At 44.7% G+C, this 22635-nt stretch overlaps 1 protein-coding gene across 1 annotated transcript; it reads left to right on the top strand.

The window, feature by feature from the left end:
• The first annotated feature begins 543 nt into the window (after window positions 1-543).
• LOC125535284 (uncharacterized) lies at window positions 544-1371 on the top strand. Its single transcript, XM_087541002.1, has 2 exons — window positions 544-879; window positions 1237-1371. Exons 1-2 carry the CDS (start codon window positions 544-546, stop codon window positions 1369-1371), a joined length of 471 nt encoding a protein of 156 aa, XP_087397128.1.
• The last annotated feature ends 21264 nt before the right edge of the window (window positions 1372-22635 follow it).

The following is a 22635-nucleotide window of genomic DNA, read 5'->3' as shown; positions in this document are numbered from 1 at the left end:
GCTATTCACTCCCAACGGCGACAACGCGGTGGTTCAAGCAGTCCAGGTCGTGCTCCCGCAGTGCCACCACGGGATCTGCTCGTGCCACCTGGAGCAGGGCATCAGGGAGCACCTCAGCGGCTATTCGGCCCTGGTCGGCTTCAGGTCGCTGATGTTGGAGGACAGTTGCTCGCCTGTGGACAAGGAGCGATGGCACAGTTTCGTGGCCAGCCAGGAATGGCTCTTCAGGATGTACGTGAAGAGGGAGCTCTGGGCCGCCGCCTTCGTCTGCGACAAGTTCTTCCTCGGCCTGGCGAGAGACCAGAGCACGGAGTGCCTCTGCCTATCTTCGGGCCTGCGTAGGTCCTTCTCCGAGGACATGACGTACACAACTTAGGCAAGCTACACTTGGACCCCACATGGCATATACACAAAAATTGTGGTAAGATTCCCTTAGGTTTGCCAACTTGTGGCTCTCATTTTGATGAACTAACCTTAGGCAAGCTTGATAAAAATGTGTGGCAAAGTGTGGCAATACTAGGACTAGAACCAAACATCCCCTACATGTGCGCGCAGCAGACCGAGCTGGACGAGGAGGCCGACAAGTCCCGCGTCGAGCTGACCACCGAGCACGAGTACCTTGAGGAAGACGCTGCGAGGTCCTTCATGCCCGCCAACTTCGCCATCGTGCTGGAGGAGATCAAGGCGCTGGACGACTTCAAGATCGTCGACACCCTGAGCGGCAGCTTCGGCGACAAGGTCTACACGTTGGATCTCCATGGCGAGCTCTTCAACGTGCTGCAGTCCGACGACCGCGTCGACCGCCGCGACGGTGTCGTCTTCAAGTGCAGCTGCCGGAAGATGGAGCGCGACGGCCTACCGTGCCGGCACATCCTCCACGTGCTGCGGCATGAGAGGGCATCCACCATACCGAAGCGCTGCAAGCTGGGACGGCTGCGCCGGCGGGGTGACACAAGGTGCGAGAGGCTTGGCGAGACGGAAACGCGAGAGACGTGATTCAGGACCATGGTTCAGCCGAACCTATGGTCTATACCGTACGATTTAACATCCTACTACATGTGGATCTGTGACACGCATGTCAACTATATTTTTTAATCAACCATGCATGAATCCTCATGAATAGACATGCATGCTAACTGCATTTTTTAATCAACCATGAACGAATCCTCATAAATAGTGTCTAAAAACCAATGATGTTGAGCGGAGGTTTGACTGAACCAAACATTTTCGATGGAGGCGCTGGGGCGGCAGGTGTTCGACCTGGCGCCGCGGGACGCCAATGAGTTTGAGGATATCAAGGGGTTCCTGCAAGATTGGCTGCAGGAGAGGCGAGGCCACTGCCCCGCTTGGGCCTTCCGTCTTTATGAGTAGTCCATACACTCTACGGCTTCCTCTTATATACGTGACTGCCGTACATCATCTATCTTCTACGGGTATCCATTAATTGGTCTTGTGACTTGAAGTAGTACTACCCATCTTCTACTGGTATCTATTGTTAAGCACTGTTAAGAACGTACTATATTGTTACTGTTCTAATTAGGTTAATTATGGGATGCTGATGCAATAGGTTTATTATGGCTGCCGGCTTGCTGAATCTCAGCCAACTGAGACTTAATGAAGTCTTGGTCGATGCTATATTCGTTAGATCCTACATAAAGATCCGTGTATTTTTTTTAATTTCCTTTTTGTATGTTCTTTCACTTGATTAAGACTTTGTTAAATTTCATAGATCTAACCACACCTTTATGAATGTGAATTGCTGTTATTTTAATTATCTGGAGCTTTTATTTTAAGTGTCGACGATGCTTCATGCAGGAAAGGAAATGGCAGAAACGGGCCGATATTTTGTTCAGGGAACATGTCGCTTTGCCTATCACTACAAAGTGTTCTTTTTTCAGTTTGTAGTATGAATGAACATGTGATCTCCATTTTTGTTCGTTCATCTTGTGTCACTTTGAATTGTGCGTACACAACACTACTACACTAGCACTACGGTGGGATGCAAGCGAACGCGTCGTCTGTGAAGCTGAAAGTAAGCTAACCACTAGTGCTTTAATAATCGTGTTAATGCAAAAATGATACAATCACGGACTTCGTGGAGGCGTCCGCCTGCATCCCTGTGCAGCTCTTGTACGATGTCCCTGTGCTATAAAAATCACTGCAATGCAATGTGCAGCTCTTGTACGATGTCCCTGTGCATAAAAGTCACATCCAGCACAGTCAAATAGGTCAATGCCTTCCTTGGGCTAGCTGGGTAATATAAGAGGTTTACCAATCATTATGGCATTATTAGCAGACCCTCACCGAACTTTTCTCAAACAGGGTGCAACATTTGTATGGTCCTCAACAGTGCACCAAGCTTTTGAAGCATGAAGCAAGCCTTGGTGTTAGCCTGATTTTTCAAAACAATTTTTTCTTGAGACTGATGCATGTCATGATGGTATTGGAGCTGTTCTTATTTAACAAGGACATCTTGTTGCATATCTAAGTAGAGCACCGTGTCCGAAATCTCGAGCATTGTCCACTGAGGAAAAAGTGTGTTTGCTTATTTTGCTAGAAATAGACATGTGGAGATCTTACTTCCAACACAAAGAAATTCATCATTCAGACTGATCACAAGAGTTAGGACCATTTGTCTGAACAAAGACTCACAATGCAACATCCATCTTGCAAAAAGCATTTGTTAAACTCCTAGGGTTACAATACAAAATTCAATATAAAAAAGGGAGTTGCAACCAAGTAGCTCATGCGCTTAGTAGGAAACTGGAAGAACATGAAGTATGTGTAATTTCCACTGTCATACCTACTTGAACAACTGCAGTTATAGAATGGTATGCCCATGACATTTATGACGAGGAACTAATTGCTACATTGGCAGTACATTCAACTCCATCACGCAAATATATGTTGGAGGAAGGACTATTGAGGTACAAAGATAGAACACATACTGGGGAAAATCCCACAACACATAATCATATCTTGCAAGCATTGCATGCCAGTGGAATATGTGGGAATTCTAGGATCACTACCACTTACCACAGGTAATGTCCTTGTTTTCTTGGACTTTTATGAAACAAACAATGTAAAAGTATGTAAATCAGTGCACTATGTGTCAATAAGCAAAAATTGAACATATATAAAAAGTTACCTGGTTTTTACAACCACTGAAAGTTCCTAAGCAAGCATGCGATTCAGCATGGGTTTCATTTGGGGGCTTGCCAAAGTAAGGAGCTTATGCCTCTATTCAGGTGATGGTGGACACATTCAGTAAGAATGCTCATTTTTTCACTCAGACATTTCTTCACTATTCAACAAGTGGCACAAAAGTTTGTGGAAGAAGTGTACGGATTGTGTGGCATGCCCTTGCCATCTCTGATAGGGATCCTATTTTCACAAGAAAATTTTGGCACCACTTGTTTGTTGGGGAACGTAGTAATTTCAAAATTTTCCTACGCACACGCAAGATCATGGTGATGCATAGCAACGAGAGGGGAGAGTATGATCTACGTACCCTTGTAGATCGCAACGGAAGCGTTGACACAACGTAGAGGAAGTAGTCGTACGTCTTCTTCCCGATCCGACCGATCCAAGCACCGTTACTCCGGCACCTCCGAGTTCTTAGCACACGTACAGCTCGATGACGTTCCCCGGGCTCCGATCCAGCAAAGCTTCGGGGATGAGTTTCGTCAGCACAACGGCGTGGTGACGATGATGATGTTCTACCGACGCAGGGCTTCGCCTAAGCACTACAACGATATGACCGAGGTGGAATATGGTGGCAGGGGGCGCCGCACACGGCTAAGGAGTGTCTCTAGGGTGCCCCTTGCCTCAGTATATAAAGGAGCCAGGGAGAGGGGGCGGCCGGCCAAGGTGGGCGCGCCAAGGGGGAGTCCTACTCTCGCCGGGAGTAGGACTCCTAGTTGGACAAGGAGAGAGGGGAAAGAGGTGGAAGAGAGGAAGGAAAGGGGGGGGGGCGCCGCCCCCTTCCCTCGTCCTATTCGGACTAGGAAGGGGAGGGGCGCGCGGCCACCTCTTGCCTCCTTCTCTCTTCTCCCTCAAGGCCCATGTAGGCCCAATAACCCCCCGGGGGGGTTCCGGTAACCCCCCGGAACTCCGGAAAAATGCCGATTTCACCAGGAACGATTCCGAAATATAAGCTTCCAATATATCAATCTTTACGTCTCGACCATTTCGAGACTCCTCGTCATGTCCGTGATCACATCCGGGACTCCGAACAAACTTCGGTACATCAAAAATGCATAAACTCATAATAACTGTCATCGTAACTTTAAGCGTGCGGACCCTACGGTTCGAGAACAATGTAGACATGACCGAGACACATCTCCGGTCAATAACCAATAGCGGGACCTGGATGCCCATATTGGCTCCTACATATTCTACGAAGATCTTTATCGGTCAGACCGCATAACAACATACGTTGTTCCCTTTGTCATCGGTATGTTACTTGCCCGAGATTCGATCGTCGGTATCCAATACCTAGTTCAATCTCGTTACCGGCAAGAGTCTTTACTTGTTCCGTAATACATCATTTCACAACTAACATATTAGTTGTAATGCTTGCAAGGCTTATGTGATGTGCATTACCGAGAGGGCCCAGAGATACCTCTTCGACAATCGGAGTGACAAATCCTAATCTCGAAATACGCCAACCCAACATCTACCTTTGGAGACACCTGTAGTACTCCTTTATAATCACCCAGTTACGTTGTGACGTTTGGTAGCACCCAAAGTGTTCCTCCGGTAAATGGGAGTTGCATAATCTCATAGTCATAGTAACATGTATATGTTATGAAGAAAGCAATAGCAACATACTAAACGATCGGGTGCTAAGCTAATGGAATGGGTCATGTCAATCAGATCATTCAACTAATGATGTGATCCCATTAATCAAATAACAACTATTTTGTCTATGGTTAGGAAACATAACCATCTTTGATTAATGAGCTAGTCAAGTAGAGGCACACTAGTGACACTCTGTTTGTCTATGTATTCACACATGTATTATGTTTCCGGTTAATACAATTCTAGCATGAATAATAAACATTTATCATGATATAAGGAAATAAATAATAACTTTATTATTGCCTCTAGGGCATATTTCCTTCAGTCTCCCACTTGCACTAGAGTCAATAATCTAGATTACACCGTAATGATTCTAACACCCATGGAGCCTTGGTGCTGATCATGTTTTGCTCGTGGAAGAGGCTTAGTCAACGGGTCTGCAACATTCAGATCTGTATGTATCTTGTAAATCTCTATGTCTCCCACCTGGACTAGATCCCGGATGGAATTGAAGCGTCTCTTGATGTGCTTGGTTCTCTTGTGAAATCTGGATTCCTTTGCCAAGGCAATTGCACCAGTATTGTCACAAAAGATTTTCATTGGACCCGATGCACTAGGTATGGCACCTAGATCGGATATGAACTCCTTCATCCAGACTCCTTCATTTGCTGCTTCCGAAGCAGCTATGTATTCCGCTTCACATGTAGATCCCGCTACGACGCTTTGTTTAGAACTGCACCAACTGACAGCTCCACCGTTTAATGTAAACACGTATCCGGTTTGTGATTTAGAATCGTCCGGATCAGTGTCAAAGCTTGCATCAACGTAACCTTTTATGATGAGCTCTTTGTCACCTCCATATATGAGAAACATATCCTTAGTCCTTTTCAGGTATTTCAGGATGTTCTTGACCGCTGTCCAGTGATCCATTCCTGGATTACTTTGGTACCTCCCTGCTAAACTTATAGCAAGGCACACATCAGGTCTGGTACACAGCATTGCATACATGATAGAGCCTATGGCTGAAGCATAGGGAACATCTTTCATTTTCTCTCTATCTTCTGCAGTGGTCGGGCTTTGAGTCTTACTCAATTTCACACCTTGTAACACAGGCAAGAACCCTTTCTTTGCTTGATCCATTTTGAACTTTTTCAAAACTTTGTCAAGGTATGTGCTTTGTGAAAGTCCAATTAGGCGTCTTGATCTATCTCTATAGATCTTAATGCCTAATATATAAGCAACTTCACCGAGGTCTTTCATTGAAAAACTCTTATTCAAGTATCCCTTTATGCTACCCAGAAATTCTATATCATTTCCAATCAGTAATATGTCATCTACATATAATATCAGAAATGCTACAGAGCTCCCACTCACTTTCTTGTAAATAGAGGCTTCTCCAAAAGTCTATATAAAACCAAATGCTTTGATCACACTATCAAAGCGTTTATTCCAACTCCGAGAGGCTTGCACCAGTCCATAAATGGATCGCTGGAGCTTGCATACTTTGTTAGCTCCCTTTGGATCGACAAAACCTTCTGGTTGCATCATATACAACTCTTCTTCCAGAAATCCATTCAGGAATGTAGTTTTGACATCCATCTGCCAAATTTCATAATCATAAAATGCGGCAATTGCTAACATGATTCGGACAGACTTAAGCATCACTACGGGTGAGAAGGTCTCATCGTAGTCAGTCCCTTGAACTTGTCGAAAACCTTTTGCGACAAGTCGAGCTTTATAGACAGTAATATTACCGTCAGCGTCAGTCTTCTTCTTGAAGATCCATTTATTCTCAATTGCTTGCCGGTCATTGGGCAAGTCAACCAAAGTCCATACTTTGTTCTCATACATGGATCCCATCTCAGATTTCATGGCTTCAAGCCATTTTGCGGAATCTGGGCTCACCATCGCTTCTTCATAGTTCGTAGGTTCATCATAATCTAGTAGCATGACTTCCAGAACAGGATTACCGTACCACTCTAGTGTGGATCTCACTCTGGTTGACCTACGAGGTTCAGTAGTATCTTGATCTAAAGTTTCATGATCATCATCATTAGCTTCCTCACTAACTGGTGTAGGTGTCACTGAAACAGTTTTCTGTGATGTACTACTTTCCAATAAGGGAGCAGGTACAGTTACCTCGTCAAGTTCTACTTTCCTCCCACTCACTTCTTTCGAGAGAAACTCCTTTTCTAGAAAGGATCCATTCTTAGCAACGAATGTCTTGCCTTCGGATCTATGATAGAAGGTGTACCCAACAGTCTCCTTTGGGTATCCTATGAAGACACATTTCTCCGATTTGGGTTCGAGCTTATCAGGTTGAAGCTTTTTCACATAAGCATCGCAGCCCCAAACTTTAAGAAACGACAACTTTGGTTTCTTGCCAAACCATAGTTCATAAGGCGTTGTCTCAACGGATTTTGATGGTGCCCTATTTAACGTGAATGCGGCCGTCTCTAGAGTATAACCCCAAAACGATAGCGGTAAATATGTAAGAGACATCATAGACCGCACCATATCTAATAAAATACGATTACGACGTTCGGACACACCATTACGCTGTGGTGTTCCGGGTGGCGTGAGTTGCGAAACTATTCCACAATTTTTCAAATGTACACCAAACTCGTAACTCAAATATTCTCCTCCACGATCAGATCGTAGAAACTTTATTTTCTTGTTACGATGATTTTCAACTTCACTCTGAAATTCTTTGAACTTTTCAAATGTTTCAGACTTATGTTTCATTAGGTAGATATACCCATATCTGCTTAAATCATCTGTGAAGGTGAGAAAATAACGATATCCGCCACGAGCCTCAATATTCATCAGACCACATACATCTGTATGTATGATTTCCAACAAATCTGTTGCTCTCTCCATAGTACCGGAGAATGGTGTTTTAGTCATCTTGCCCATGAGGCACGGTTCGCAAGTACCAAATGATTCATAATCAAGTGGTTCCAAAAGCCCATCGGTATGGAGTTTCTTCATGCGTTTTACACCGATATGACCTAAACGACAGTGCCACAAATAAGTTGCACTATCATTATCAACTATGCATCTTTTGGCTTCAACATTATGAATATGTGTATCACTACTATCGAGATTCATCAAAAATAGACCACTCTTCAAAGGTGCATGACCATAAAAGATATTACTCATATAAATAGAACAACCATTATTCTCTGATTTAAATGAATAACCGTCTCGCATCAAACAAGATCCAGATATAATGTTCATGCTCAACGCAGGCACCAAATAACAATTATTTAGGTCTAATACTAATCCCGAAGGTAGATATAGAGGTAGCGTGCCGACCGCGATCACATCGACTTTGGAACCATTTCCCACGCGCATCGTAACCTCGTCCTTTGCCAGTGTTTGCTTAATCCGTAGTCCCTGTTTTGAGTTGCAAATATTAGCAACAGAACCATTATCAAATACCCAGGTACTACTGCGAGCTCTAGTAAGGTACACATCAATAACATGTATATCACATATACCTTTGTTCACCTTGCCATCCTTCTTATCCGCCAAATAATTGGGGCAGTTCCGCTTCCAGTGACCAGTCTGCTTGCAGTAGAAGCACTCAGTTTCAGGCTTAGGTCCAGACTTGGGTTTCTTCTCTTGAGCAGCAACTTGTTTGCCGTTCTTCTTTAAGTTCCCCTTCTTCTTCCCTTTGCCCTTTTTCTTGAAACTAGTGGTCTTGTTGACCATCAACACTTGATGCTCCTTTTTGATTTCTAGCTCCGCAGCTTTCAACATTGCGAAGAGCTCGGGAATAGTCTTATTCATCCCTTGCATATTATAGTTCATCACGAAGCTCTTGTAGCTTGGTGGCAGTGATTGGAGAATTCTGTCAATGACGCAATCATCTGGAAGATTAACTCCCAATTGAATCAAGTGATTATTATACCCAGACATTTTGAGTATATGCTCACTAACAGAACTGTTCTCCTCCATCTTGCAGCTGTAGAACTTATTGGAGACTTCATATCTCTCAATCCGGGAATTTGCTTGAAATATTAACTTCAACTCCTGGAACATCTCATATGCTCCATGACGTTCAAAACGTCGTTGAAGTCCCGATTCTAAGCTGTAAAGCATGGCACACTGAACTATCGAGTAGTCATCAGCTTTGCTCTGCCAGACGTTCATAACATCTGGTGTTGCTCCAGCAGCAGGCCTGGCACCCAGCGGTGCTTCCAGGACGTAATTCTTCTGTGCAGCAATGAGGATAATCCTCAAGTTACGGACCCAGTCCGTGTAATTGCTACCATCATCTTTCAACTTTGCTTTCTCAAGGAACGCATTAAAATTCAACGGAACAACAACACGAGCCATCTATCTACAATCAACATAAACAAGCAAGATACTATCAGGGACTAAGTTCATGATAAATTTAAGTTCAATTAATCATATTACTTAAGAACTCCCACTTAGATAGACATCCCTCTAATCCTCTAAGTGATTATGTGATCCAAATCAACTAAACCACGTCCGATCATCACGTGAGATGGAGTAGTTTCATTGGTGAACATCGCTATGTTGATCATATCTACTATATGATTCACGCTCGACCTTTCGGTCTCCGTGTTCCGAGGCCATATCTGCATATGCTAGGCTCGTCAAGTATAACCCGAGTATTCTGCGTGTGCAAAACTGGCTTGCACCCGTTGTAGATGGACGTAGAGCTTATCACACCCGATCATCACGTGGTGTCTGGGAACGACGAACTTTGGCAATGGTGCATACTCAGGGAGAACACTTCTTGATAATTTAGTGAGAGATCATCTTATAATGCTACCGTCAACCAAAGCAAGATAAGATGCATAAAAGATAAACATCACATGCAATCAATATAAGTGATATGATATGGCCATCATCATCTTGTGCCTGTGATCTCCATCTCCGAAGCACCGTCATGATCACCATCATCACCGGCGCGACACCTTGATCTCCATCGTAGCATCGTTGTCGTCTCGCCAACTATTGCTTCTACGACTATCGCTACCGCTTAGTGATACAGTAAAGCAATTACAGGGCGATTGCATTGCATACAATAAAGCGACAACCATATGGCTCCTGCCAGTTGCCGATAACTCGGTTACAAAACATGATCATCTCATACAATAAAATATAGCATCATGTCTTGACCATATCACATCACGACATGCCCTACAAAAACAAGTTAGACGTCCTCTACTTTGTTGTTGCAAGTTTTACGTGGCTGCTACGGGCTTAAGTAAGAACTAATCTCACCTACGCATCAAAACCACAACGATAGTTTGTCAATTTGACTCCGTTTTAACCTTCGCAAGGACCGGGCGTAGCCACACTTGGTTCAACTAAAGTTGGAGAGACTGTCGCCCGCAAGCCACCTATGTGCAAAGCACGTCGGGAGAACCGGTCTCGCGTAAGCGTACGCGTAATGTCGGTCCGGGTCATCTCGTCCAACAATACCACCGAACCAAAGTATGACACGCTGGTAGGCAGTATGACTTATATCGCCCACAACTCACTTGTGTTCTACTCGTGCATATAACATCAAACCATAAAACCTAGGCTCGGATGCCACTGTTGGGGAACGTAGTAATTTCAAAATTTTCCTACGCACACGCAAGATCATGGTGATGCATAGCAACGAGAGGGGAGAGTATGATCTACGTACCCTTGTAGATCGCAACGGAAGCGTTGACACAACGTAGAGGAAGTAGTTGTACGTCTTCTTCCCGATCCGACCGATCCAAGCACCGTTACTCCGGCACCTCCGAGTTCTTAGCACACGTACAGCTCGATGACGTTCCCCGGGCTCCGATCCAGCAAAGCTTCGGGGATGAGTTCCGTCAGCACAATGGCATGGTGACGATGATGATGTTCTACCGAGGCAGGGCTTCACCTAAGCACTACAACGATATGACCGAGGTGGAATATGGTGGCAGGGGGCACCGCACATGGCTAAGGAACGATCACGAGGATCAACTTGTGTCTCTAGGGTGCCCCTTGCCTTAGTATATAAAGGAGCCAGGGAGATGGGGCGGCCGGCCAAGGTGGGCGCGCCAAGGGGGAGTCCTACTCCCGCCGGGAGTAGGACTCCTAGTTGGACAAGGAGAGAGGGGAAAGAGGTGGAAGAGAGGAAGGAAAGGGGGGCGCCGCCCCCCTTCCCTTGTCCTATTCGGACTAGGAAGGGCAGGGGCGCGCGGCCACCTCTTGCCTCCTTCTCTCTTCTCCCTCAAGGCCCATGTAGGCCCAATAACCCCCCGGGGGGGTTCCGGTAACCCCCCGGTACTCCGGAAAAATGCCGATTTCACCCGGAACGATTCCGATGTCCAAATATAGGCTTCCAATATATCAATCTTTACGTATTGACCATTTCGAGACTCCTCGTCATGTCCGTGATCACATCCGGGACTCCGAACAAACTTCGGTACATCAAAAATGCATAAACTCATAATAACTGTCATCGTAACTTTAAGCGTGCGGACCCTACGGTTCGAGAACAATGTAGACATGACCGAGACACATCTCCGGTCAATAACCAATAGCGGGACCTAGATGCCCATATTGGCTCCTACATATTCTACGAAGATCTTTATCGGTCAGACCGCATAACAACATACGTTGTTCCCTTTGTCATCGGTATGTTACTTGCCCGAGATTCGATCGTCGGTATCCAATACCTAGTTCAATCTCGTTACCGGCAAGTCTCTTTACTCGTTCTGTAATACATCATCTCACAACTAACATATTAGTTGTAATGCTTGCAAGGCTTATGTGATGTGCATTACCGAGAGGGCCCAGAGATACCTCTCCAACAATCGGAGTGACAAATCCTAATCTCGAAATACGCCAACCCAACATCTACCTTTGGAGACACCTGTAGTACTCCTTTATAATCACCAAGTTACGTTGTGACGTTTGGTAGCACCCAAAGTGTTCCTCCGGTAAACGGGAGTTGCATAATCTCATAGTCATAGGAACATGTATAAGTTATGACGAAAGCAATAGCAACATACTAAACGATCGGGTGCTAAGCTAATGGAATGGGTCATGTCAATCAGATCATTCAACTAATGATGTGATCCCATTAATCAAATAACAACTATTTTGTCTATGGTTAGGAAACATAACCATCTTTGATTAAGGAGCTAGTCAAGTAGAGGCACACTAGTGACACTCTGTTTGTCTATGTATTCACACATGTATTATGTTTCCGGTTAATATAATTCTAGCATGAATAATAAACATTTATCATGATATAAGGAAATAAATAATAACTTTATTATTGCCTCTAGGGCATATTTCCTTCAGTCTCCCACTTGCACTAGAGTCAATAATCTAGTTCACATCGCCATGTGATTTAACAGCAATAGTTCACATCACCATGTGATTATCACCCATAGTTCACATCGATATGTGATCAACACCCAAAGGGTTTACTAGAGTCAGTAATCTAGTTCACATCGCTATGCGATTAACACCCAAAGAGTATTAAGGTGTGATCATGTTTTGCTTGTGAGATAATTTTAGTCAACAGGTCTGTCATATTCAGATCCGTAAGTATTTTGCGAATTTCTATGTCAACAATGCTCTGCACGGAGCTACTCTAGCTTATTGCTCCCTCTTTCAATATGTATCTATATCGAGGCTTAGAGTCATCCAGATCTGTGTCAAAACTTGCATCGACGTAACTTTTTACGACGAACCTTTTTGTCACCTCCATAATTGAGAAATATTTCCTTATTCCACTAAGAATAATTTTGACCGCTGTCCAGTGATCTACTCTTAGATCACCATTGTACTCCCTTGCTTAACACAGTGTAGGTTATACAATAGATCTGGTACACAGCATGGCATACTTTATAGAACCTATGGCTGAGGCATAGGGAATGACTTTTATTCTATTTCTATCTTCTGCCGTGGTCGGGCTTTGAGTCTTACTCAATTTCACACCTTGTAACACAGCCAAGAACTCTTTCTTTGACTGTTCCATTTTTGAACTACTTCAAAATATTGTCAAGGTATGTACTCATTGAAAAAACTTATCAAGCGTCTTGATCTATCTCTATAGATCTTGAAGCTCAATATGTAAGCAGCTTTACCGAAGTCTTTCTTTGAAAAACTCCTTTCAAACACTCCTTTATGCTTTGCAGAATAATTCTACATTATTTCCGATAAACAATATGTCATACACATATACTTATCAGAAATGATGTAGTGCTCCCACTCACTTTCTTGTAAATACAGGCTTCACCGCAAGTCTGTATAAAACTATATGCCTTGATCAACTTATCAAAGCGTATATTCCAACTCTGAGATTCTTGCACCAGTCCATAGATGGATCGCTGGAGCTTGCATATTTAGTTAACACCTTTAGGATCGACAAAACCTTCTAGTTGCATCATATACAAATCTTCTTTAGTAAATCCATTAAGGAATGCAGTTTTGTTTATCCATTTGCCAGATTTCATGAAATGCGGCAATTGCTAACATGATTCGGACAGACTTAAGCATAGATACGAGTGAGAAAATCTCATCGTAGTCAACACCTTGAACTTGTCGAAAACCTTTTTGCGACAATTCTAGCTTTGTAGATAGTAACACTACTATCAGCGTCCGTCTTCCTCTTGAAGATCCATTTATTCTCAATTGCTTGCCGATCAGTGGGCAGGTCAACCAAAGTCCATACTTTGTTCTCATACATGGATCATATCTTAGATTTCATGGCCTCAAACCATTTTGCGGAATCTGGGCTCATCATCGCTTCCTCATAGTTCGCAAGTTCGTCACGGTCTAGTAACATGACTTCCAGAACAGGATTACCGTACCACTCTGGTGCGGATCTTACTCTGCTTTACCTACGAGATTTGGTAGTAACTTGATCTGAAGTTACATGATCATCATCATTAGCTTCCTCACTAATTGGTGTAGTAGTCACAGGAACAGATTTCTGTGATGAAATACTTTCCAATAAGGGAGCAGGTACAGTTAGCTCATCAAGTTCTACTTTCCTCCCACTCACTTCTTTAGAGAGAAACTCCTTCTCTAGAAAAACTCCGAATTTAGCAACAAAAGTCTTGCCTTCGGATTTGTGATAGAAGGTGTACCCAACAGTCTCCTTTGGGTATCCTATGAGGACATATTTCTCTGATTTGGGTTTGAGCTTATTTGGATGAAACTTTTTCATATAAGCATCACAAGCCCAAACTTTAAGAAACGACAACTTTGGTTTCTTGCCAAACCACAGTTCAGATTGTGTCGTCTCAACGGACTTAGATGGTGCCCTATTTAACGTGAATGCAGCTGTCTCTAATGCATAACCCCAAAACGATAGTGGTAGATCGGTAAGAGACATCATAGATCGCACCATATCTAATAAAGTACGGTTATGATATTCGGACACACCATTATTGAAAGTGCGTTATATCGACTAGAGGGGGGGGGGGTGAATAGGCGATTTTTATGAAAGTCTTCAAAACATGAGAGTTATGAAGACAAACAGCGAAGAGTATGCCTATTACTATGCAGCGGAAGATAGATTACACTAGGCCAGCCATGGTCATGTATTCAATAGAGTGAAAGCACAATGACAAACAGCTTCAGTGTAATAAGGATCAGGTAGGAAGAAGTTATGAAGCCAAACAGATCATACTTTCACGTTGTGAAGACAAAAGATAAAGCAAGCATGCAATGGCTTCACAATGAGTAACAGTAAGAGAAGGAAGTGAAGATAAAACTCGTTGAAGACAATGATATGTTGGACCAGTTCCAGTTGCTGTGACAACTGTACGTCTGGTTGGAGCGGCTAGGTATTTAAACCTTAGAACACACAGTCCCGGACACCCAGTACTGAACACACAGTTCAGGACACCAAGTTCTCACTGTATTCTCCTTGAGCTAAGGTCACTTAGTCCTCGCCCAATCACTCTGGTAAGTCTTCAAGGTAGACTCCCAAACCTTCACAGACTTTGTTCACTGGCAATCCACAATGTCTCTTGGATGCTCTGAACGCGACGCCTAACCGTCTGGAGGATTCACAGTCCTCAAGTGTAATAAGTCTTCAGATCACACAGACACGAACACTTAAGTGATACCCAATTTACTCTGGCTTTGGGTGGTTAGGGCTTTTCTCCTCACTAGGAATTTTTCTCTCAAAGGCTTCGAGGTGGGTTGCTCTCAAACGACAAAAGCCGTGCACTGAAATCTAAGCAGCCAACCGTTTATGGTTGTGGGGGTGGGCTATTTATAGCCACTTGGCAACCCGGCCTGATTTGTCCGAAATGACCCTGGGTCACTAAGGAACTGACACGTGTCTCAACGGTCAGATTTTGAACTCTCATGGCAACTTTACTTGGGCTACAAGCAAAGCTGACTTGTCCGGCTCTGGACAAGATTCGCTCTCATTGTCTTCGCTCGAAGACATAGGTTTTTGATTTAGGCATCACTTAAGTCATTCTGACTGGTTCTCCTGGACCCCACTTAACAGTACGGTGGTTCCTATGACGCAACACAAAATAAAAAGAACTACGAAAGATCTAAGTCTTCGAGTTCCATAGGCTTCATAACGTGTCTTCTTTTGTCATAGTCTTCAATGTGAATATCTTCATATACCACCTTTGTCTTCAATGTCTTCATACATTTTTAGGGGTCATCTCTGGTAGTAAAACCGAATCAATGAGGGACTTCTACCTGTGTTTTCCTGCAATTCTCACAAACACATTAGTCCCTCAACTAGGTTTGTCGTCAATACTCCAAAACCAACTAGGGGTGGCACTAGATGCACTTACAATCTCCCCCTTTTTGGTGATTGATGACAAACTAGTTGAAGTTTTCAACGGGGAATATAAAGTGTGAAGTTTGTAAAGGATAGGGAATTGTCTTCATATTTTGCAAGGGCTCCCCCTGAAGATGTGCATATAAGTTAATTTGCTTTTGGAATGCAAATGCACATGGCAGGTTGTACTTGTGGAGATCCACTTCAGCTTATGATGACAATCCACTATGCATGTGAAAGTATATGAAGATAATTACATGCATAATGGAAAATGGACGTCTGCAGAATGAGACAAGTGCGGAATTTATCGTTGCACATGCGGAATTTATCTTTGCAAACAGAGTGGCAAACAAGTAGCAGACGACCATCGAGTTTTAGTGTTTACAACTCAAAGAACCAAATGAAGCAAAATCAAGAGTTGTAAACACGAAGCAAAATATAAGAACATAAGGCACCCGCCCATATTGACCCGCTTGAAGACTATAAACATCATATGCTTCTCCCCCTTTTGTCAGTAATGACCAAAAAGGTTTGAAGACATAGAGTTTTCTACGCGTTCCCAGGCGCAGCAGGGTCGGTGGAATTGTTTGGCGGTGCAGAGCTTGGATGTGCTGAAGCAGGTGGTGGTGATGTAGCATCGTCGTCGTCATCAATGATCCTTGCAGTAACTGTGGCAGCAGATGAAGAAAACTCAGAGTCTTCAAGTGATGGTGTGTTGCGCATCATAGCCCTTCTAGGAGGTGCGGTGTCAAACTTGAAGCGCTCTATGAAGCCATCCTCTTCAAGTTCAGCTTCAGTGCATATCATTGAGAGCCCTTTCCATGTACGACGGCAAGTCTCATGTGTAACGAAGGCATTCTTGGTGGCAAGGTTTCGAAGACGATTGACATCCACCAAGAGGCTCTTCATCTAACGCTTTAGCCAGTCGTGATGCCTATCTTGCTTTTGGTGAAGGGCCACAAGAAGCTCTCGGTCAGTGAGGACACGAGCACGCTTCTTGGGTCTTGGAGCATTTGTGCTGTCTGTGGCTTCAGTAGATGCTGGTGCACGTGTAGTGCCAGCCAATGGATATACCCTGGAAATGGCTTCAACACCTTCAACATTCTGCGAGAAGCTCTGGTGTTCTGCATTCTGAAGACTTATCGGTTTCTTGTCAGGCTCAGGATATATTGCTTCAGCAGAGGCATCCACATCTGGCAGGAAGATCCGATGGTTTCGGGCTGAGGGCTGATACGAGATCGTAGAGTGCAGTTTGATCAGCCTCATCACCCAAGGGGCATAGAACTTCAAATCAAATAATTCCGAGCCTGACGCTGCAAGTTGGCGAATGAAGAGATCCTGTGCGTTGAAGCATTTGCCATGCAGGATATAGAATATGAGAGTCTTCATTGCACCTTCAATCTTTGCATTTGGAGAGTGCCCCTTAATGGGCCAAAGAGTCCGCCGGATGATGTGATATATGGTCCTGGGCAGGTACTCTAGGTCTTCAACAAAGAACTCAGTAGGATAAGGTGCATCATGAGGCAATGGCTTCATCATTGAGAGCATCTGACTCATATTGGGTTCAGGCCGCTGGAATATGCTCTCAATGGCTTCAGAATGTAGTTGACAGCCTTCCTCGAAGAATTCTCCTAGAGTGGGTAGGCCGGTGAGCTCAATGATATCAAATGCATTGGCTTCATGATGGACATTGCCAATCATCCACTCCAGGATCCAAGTCTTCGGATCTCTGTTGTATCCTTTTATATGAAGGGTGGCATAGAACTGAAGCAGAAGCTCTTCATTCTAGTGCTCTTCATCAGTCACAAGCGGCAGCAGACCCACTTGCCGGAAGCAATCCAAAGCTTCCTCAAGACATGGCAGACCAGCAATGGCTTCAACCTCAAGGCGCTTGTGCGGGAAGATGCGACCTTGGTTGTATAAGATGCATGAATAATAGCTGCGCTGAGAATAGCTCCAGAACCTATCTGATACAATCCTTTCCCTTGAATAGGGGTTCTTGGAGCTATTGAAAAATGTATTGTCTGCATTGAAGCTGTTAATATCAAAGGAGCCAGGTGCTGATGCAGGACCTGGGAACCTTGGAAGCCTTGGGACTGGCTTCTGGACATGAGGCCTGTGCTCAATGTGATAATCAAACTGTGGACCTGCAGCAGACTCAGGAACAGAAGCGTCTGGCTCAGTAGCTTCGCTGTCCGCTGAAGCATTTGGTGGGGTGGGCTCCACATTGGCTTCAGTGTTTGTGGTGGCAGCCGCAACATTTTCTTCCTCCGCTTGTATAGTTGGAGGGACAACTTCAGGCACGTTCTCCCGGAGAATTGCATCTTGATGGACCGGGGAAGTGGGTTCTGGTGGTGCTTCTACATTGTCTTCGGCTGATGCAGCCGGAATTTCTGCAGTATGGACTTGAGGCCTTGGACCTTTGCGAAGCCTACGGAATGCAGACGACGCTTGTGGGGTTGGAGTGGGCTGGGCCTCAATGTCTTCTTCCTCCTGAGGGCGATCCGCCCATGACTCATCTTGTGCCATTGGCGTCAGAGGACGACCAATACTGATGAGTTCGCTTGTTTCAAGCGGAGGAAGGGCTGCATCATCTTGTACATTGTCTTGGTGACCAATGTCTGCAGCAGCTGTGGGGTCAGCTGCTGGAATATCTTCAGCTTCAGGAGCCTCTGTGGGAGCAGGCTCATGAACTGTCAGTCGTCTTTCTGCATTGGGGTGAATGACAGAAACGGGTTCAACCATCAAGGGCTCTGTGGGAGCAGCCCTAGATTTCTTGGTCTTGCGCTTCTTTTTGCTGGGGGCAGTAGGAGAGGCTTCAGAGCTCTTCCTTTTTCTGGCTTCAGCCTCTGCAGTTCTTGTCTTCTTTAGCTCTGAAGCTGTTGACCGGCTCTTTGGCTTCGAGCCAGTCGTTGCAGTGGGGAAGACAATTTGAACCGCTTCTTGCCGAGGTGCCTCTGGTTCATTCACAACAGGCTCCTCCTTCTTCTTTGCGTCCATCTTGGGGTCGATGCCAGGACGCCCAAGTGCCTTGCGCTTTTCAGCCTCGTTTTAGGCTTGAACACATTTTTCTGCCAAAGATTTCATCCTTTCACGTGATCCCTGAGCTTCAGCACGCTTCTTCAGAAAGTTTTCTTTGAGCTCATGCATCATGATTTTGAAGCTCCTCACTTCCTGAACGCTGAGGCTGGCCATGTGCTTCTTGAACTGAGCCTTTTCGTGATCAATTTTCTGCTTCAGCTCAACAATGCGCTGAGCAATGGCCAGTTCTGAAGCAATTGCACCTTGGAAGGCGACGCTGAGTCCAACAGGCAGCTGCAGATCATTGAATCTTATGTCTGGTGAGTCAAACCATTCATCGATGAAGCTGTGGATGATGGCGACATCAAAGAGAGGCAGATTGTTGAAGATTTCAGCTTCCTCTTTGCTTTTGATAAGCTGCTCTAGAGCGTCATCTCCCAGATCTTCATCGCTTGATAGATCAATGGCTTCGCTGCGCAGAATGGCAGCAGCAGTGAGCTCTTTGCCTGTTTGTTGCTGGGGCTCCTTTTCCTTCAGGGGCTTGGAGACGCGGGATACGTCTTCAGACTGCACACTGACTTCAGGAGGTGCAGTTTTCAATGGCTTTGCCCTTGAGATTTTTGAGGCATGGGCCGGCTTTGAAGCTTTTGATCTCTTCATCTGCTTTGGCTTCGGCACAGCAGGAGCTTCATCAGAATCTGAGTCAGCTGGAGGGTCATTCACAACAATCCCTTGGACTAAGATGTGGGTGATCAGGCCCTCAAGATTGGCAAATGGACCGATGATATTGGGTTCCGCGTCGCGTGTGCCATCTGCCCTTGGTGCGGAGGGACCAGGGTTGAAGTCTAACCCAAATTTCTTCTTATTCAGCTTTGCTGACTATTGGGCAAACTGAAAGTTGCGCTTGAAGAGATTGTCGTCACGGCACCAGAGGAGTGACGACGGATGCGCATCATCAGGCTGTGGTCCTCGGACCATGCATGGGTAGAATCCCTAAGCAATGGCTTCATCTCTGGTCTTGGGTACGAGGTTCTTGTATAAGATGTCCCCCCATGGCTTCTTGATGGCACTCTTTTCAGCATACTCCTGAGTGACGAAGCGGTATTTGAACCACTGTTCTGCCCAATAGCGTCAAATCCATTGGATTCGGGTCTTGCGCTGCCCATAGCTCTCTTCTGGATCTGTTTTGTACATTTCTGCCAAGTCTTCAGGCAGATCTTTGGAAGTTCCCTCACGTCTCTGTCTGCCCCCCTTCCTTGCTGCTGCTTCTGAAGCCATAAACTTTAACTTGAAAGGCTTCAAAACTTTCAAAGGCTTCAAAGGCTTTCTTTTTCTGGACCAACAGGAACTGGCTTCAGGAGAGTTTATGTGATGCTGTAGGAATTCTGCAAATGAATGCAGACTATGAGAACCGAAGGATTCTCCCACGGACATGTACCTATGACAGCATTAAGGTGCGAGGGAAGGGGAAGAGGTCATATGCATTCTCAGAAGGTTTTGAAGATTAATCAGTTTAGAAGACATTGACCTCATCGTGCGAAGACATTCACTCATAGATAAGAAGTTGGTTCCAAATTTGTACGAACCCACAGATCAGTACAAGTGAGGAATCTAACTACTTTATGAAGCACAAGTGAATATACTAGGCATGTCATGAGATGCAGCGAGAGATCTAACTAGTGTGAAGAGAAACTTCTTATGGTAGAAAGTGACAGAACCATGAGATCAAAGGGGCTGCAAAAAGAAGTTTTATTTACCACACTGGAACTGCTAGACGGAAGGGAGTTGATGCCGAGCAGTTCAGTCCTCCGTGCCCTAACTTGGCGAAGGAAAACACCTACGGCGACGGCGGAGAGGACGATGTCCGCGGTCGGCGTGAGGACGGCGTTGGAGAGGTTGCGGCAGCGAAGCGCTTCGTCTCCGGCATCGTCGAGTGCTAGCGGTGGCGCTAGGGTTCGTGCGAGGGTGGAAGAAGGAGATAATGACCGCGGTAAGTGTGAATTTATAGGCTCAGGGGCGGCACTGTGCTATTACACAGGTGCCCCTGGCGGTTCGCATTTGAGGAACGTGTGGCCAGTGAGCGGAAGTTTGGGGTTTGTTCCACGTCCCACGCACGCCTAAATTGTCGGGCGGTCGTTCCTGCTTCTCCGGATTTTATGTGGAGGAATGAGCATTAAAAACGGACTTTATGGTTGTCTCTATATCGTCAGCTGAAGGACACAGTGAAGACATTCGACAGTTTCAATAGAATGCATATGACTTGGAGAGATAGAATTTGATATAGAAAGCATAGAGAGATTAGGGTCCGATCACATTCACTTAGTTCAAAAGATTCAACCAAAAAGACATAGCTATAAGTGAATGTTGTAGAGGACAGAACACTATTATGTATATATCTATATAATCAATGTAGTGAAGATAATCATGAAGACATGTTGAGTTCGAAGCCAAACCAAATGTGAAGATATTGCAAGGTAACACCATGAGTGAAACACTTCAAAATGGAACATTTGGTGGTGGCGTTACCCACCATATGGGAAGTATTAGACCCAGACACGGCGCACATTATCGTGGCGCTCCGAAGTCAAATTCCATATTAATGTATTCACACTTAGAATGTATGTCTTCATTGATTGAAGATATACTTTACCTTGTGTGTTGCACATCTAAGTCATCAATATGCATAAGTGTTAGGATGTGTGCCTGATCACAGGACATTTGAGGATTCCAAGATATTTAGCTCACACCGTAACTTGCAAAACCTCTTCTGATCCAAGGGCTTGGTGAAGATATCTGCCAATTGCTCTTCAGTGTTAACGTGTATGATATCAATGTCTTCCTTCACAACATGATCTCTGATAAAGTGATGACGAATTTCAATGTGCTTTGTCTTCGAGTGCTGAACTGGGTTGTTGGCAATCTTGATGGCGCTTTCGTTGTCGCAGTATAGTGGCACCTGCTTCAGATGAATGCCATAGTCCTTGAGTGTTTGCTTCATCCACAGAAGCTGAGCACAGCAAGATCCAGCAGCAATGTATTCATACTCAGCAGTGGAGAGAGATACACAGTTCTGCTTCTTTGAAGACCAACATACAAGTGATCGTCCCAGAAAGTGACATGTGCCTGATGTAGACTTGCGATCAACCTTGTCACCAGCATAATCAGCATCCGAAAATCCAACCAAATCAAACTCTGAGCCCTTTGGATACCATAATCCTAGAGTTGGGGTGTGAGCCAAATATCGAAGAATTCGCTTCACAGCTAAGTGATGCGACTCCTTTGGTGCCGCTTGAAATCGAGCACACATGCAAACACTAAGCATGATATCTGGCCTAGATGCACATAAATAAAGCAAGGACCCAATCATGGAGCGGTATACCTTTTGATCGAACTCTTTACCATTTTCGTCAGGACCTAGTTGATGTTTGGCTGGCATTGGTGTTGTGAAGCCTTTGCAGTCTTCCATACCAAACTTCTTCAGGCAATCTTTGAGATACTTCTCTTGAGATATGAAGATGCCATTGCGCTGTTGTCGTATTTGAAGACCAAGGAAGAACTTCAGCTCCCCCATCATGGACATCTGATATTGCTCTTGCATCATATATCCAAATTCTTCACTGTACTTCTGATTGGTGCAGCCGAAGATAATGTCATCCACATATATTTGGCACACAAATAGTTCACCATCATATGTCTTCGTGAAAGGAGTGGGATCCAGGGAACAAGGTATGAAGCCTTTGCTCTTCAGGAAGTACTTGAGTGTGTCATACCAGGCCCTAGGGGCTTGTTTGAGGCCATACAGTGCCTTGTTGAGCTTGTATACCATGTCAGGATGTTTTGGATTTTCAAAGCCAGGCGGTTGTGCAACATACACTTCTTCTTCAAATTTGCCATTGAGAAAGGCACTTTTCACATCCATTTGATATAGAAGTATGTTATGATGATTTGCATAGGCCAGCAGTATGCGTATGGCTTCAAGCCTAGCAATAGGAGCAAATGTTTCATCGAAGTCAATGCCCTCCACTTGAGTATATCCT

The sequence above is a fragment of the Triticum urartu genome, chromosome 2A (genome assembly GCF_056163025.1).
Source record: "Triticum urartu cultivar PI428250 chromosome 2A, HENAU_Tu73, whole genome shotgun sequence".
Lineage (NCBI taxonomy): Eukaryota > Viridiplantae > Streptophyta > Magnoliopsida > Poales > Poaceae > Triticum > Triticum urartu.
This window is presented reverse-complemented; position numbering and strand designations above follow the sequence as displayed.

Coding starts and splice junctions, on each gene's coding strand:
- LOC125535284 (XM_087541002.1), top strand. CDS start 544: ATGTGCGCGCAGCAGACCGAGCTGGACGAGGAGGCCGACAAGTCCCGC. Junction 880..1,236: donor CGTGCCGGCACATCCTCCAC/GTGCTGCGGCAT, acceptor TTTTCGATGGAG/GCGCTGGGGCGGCAGGTGTT.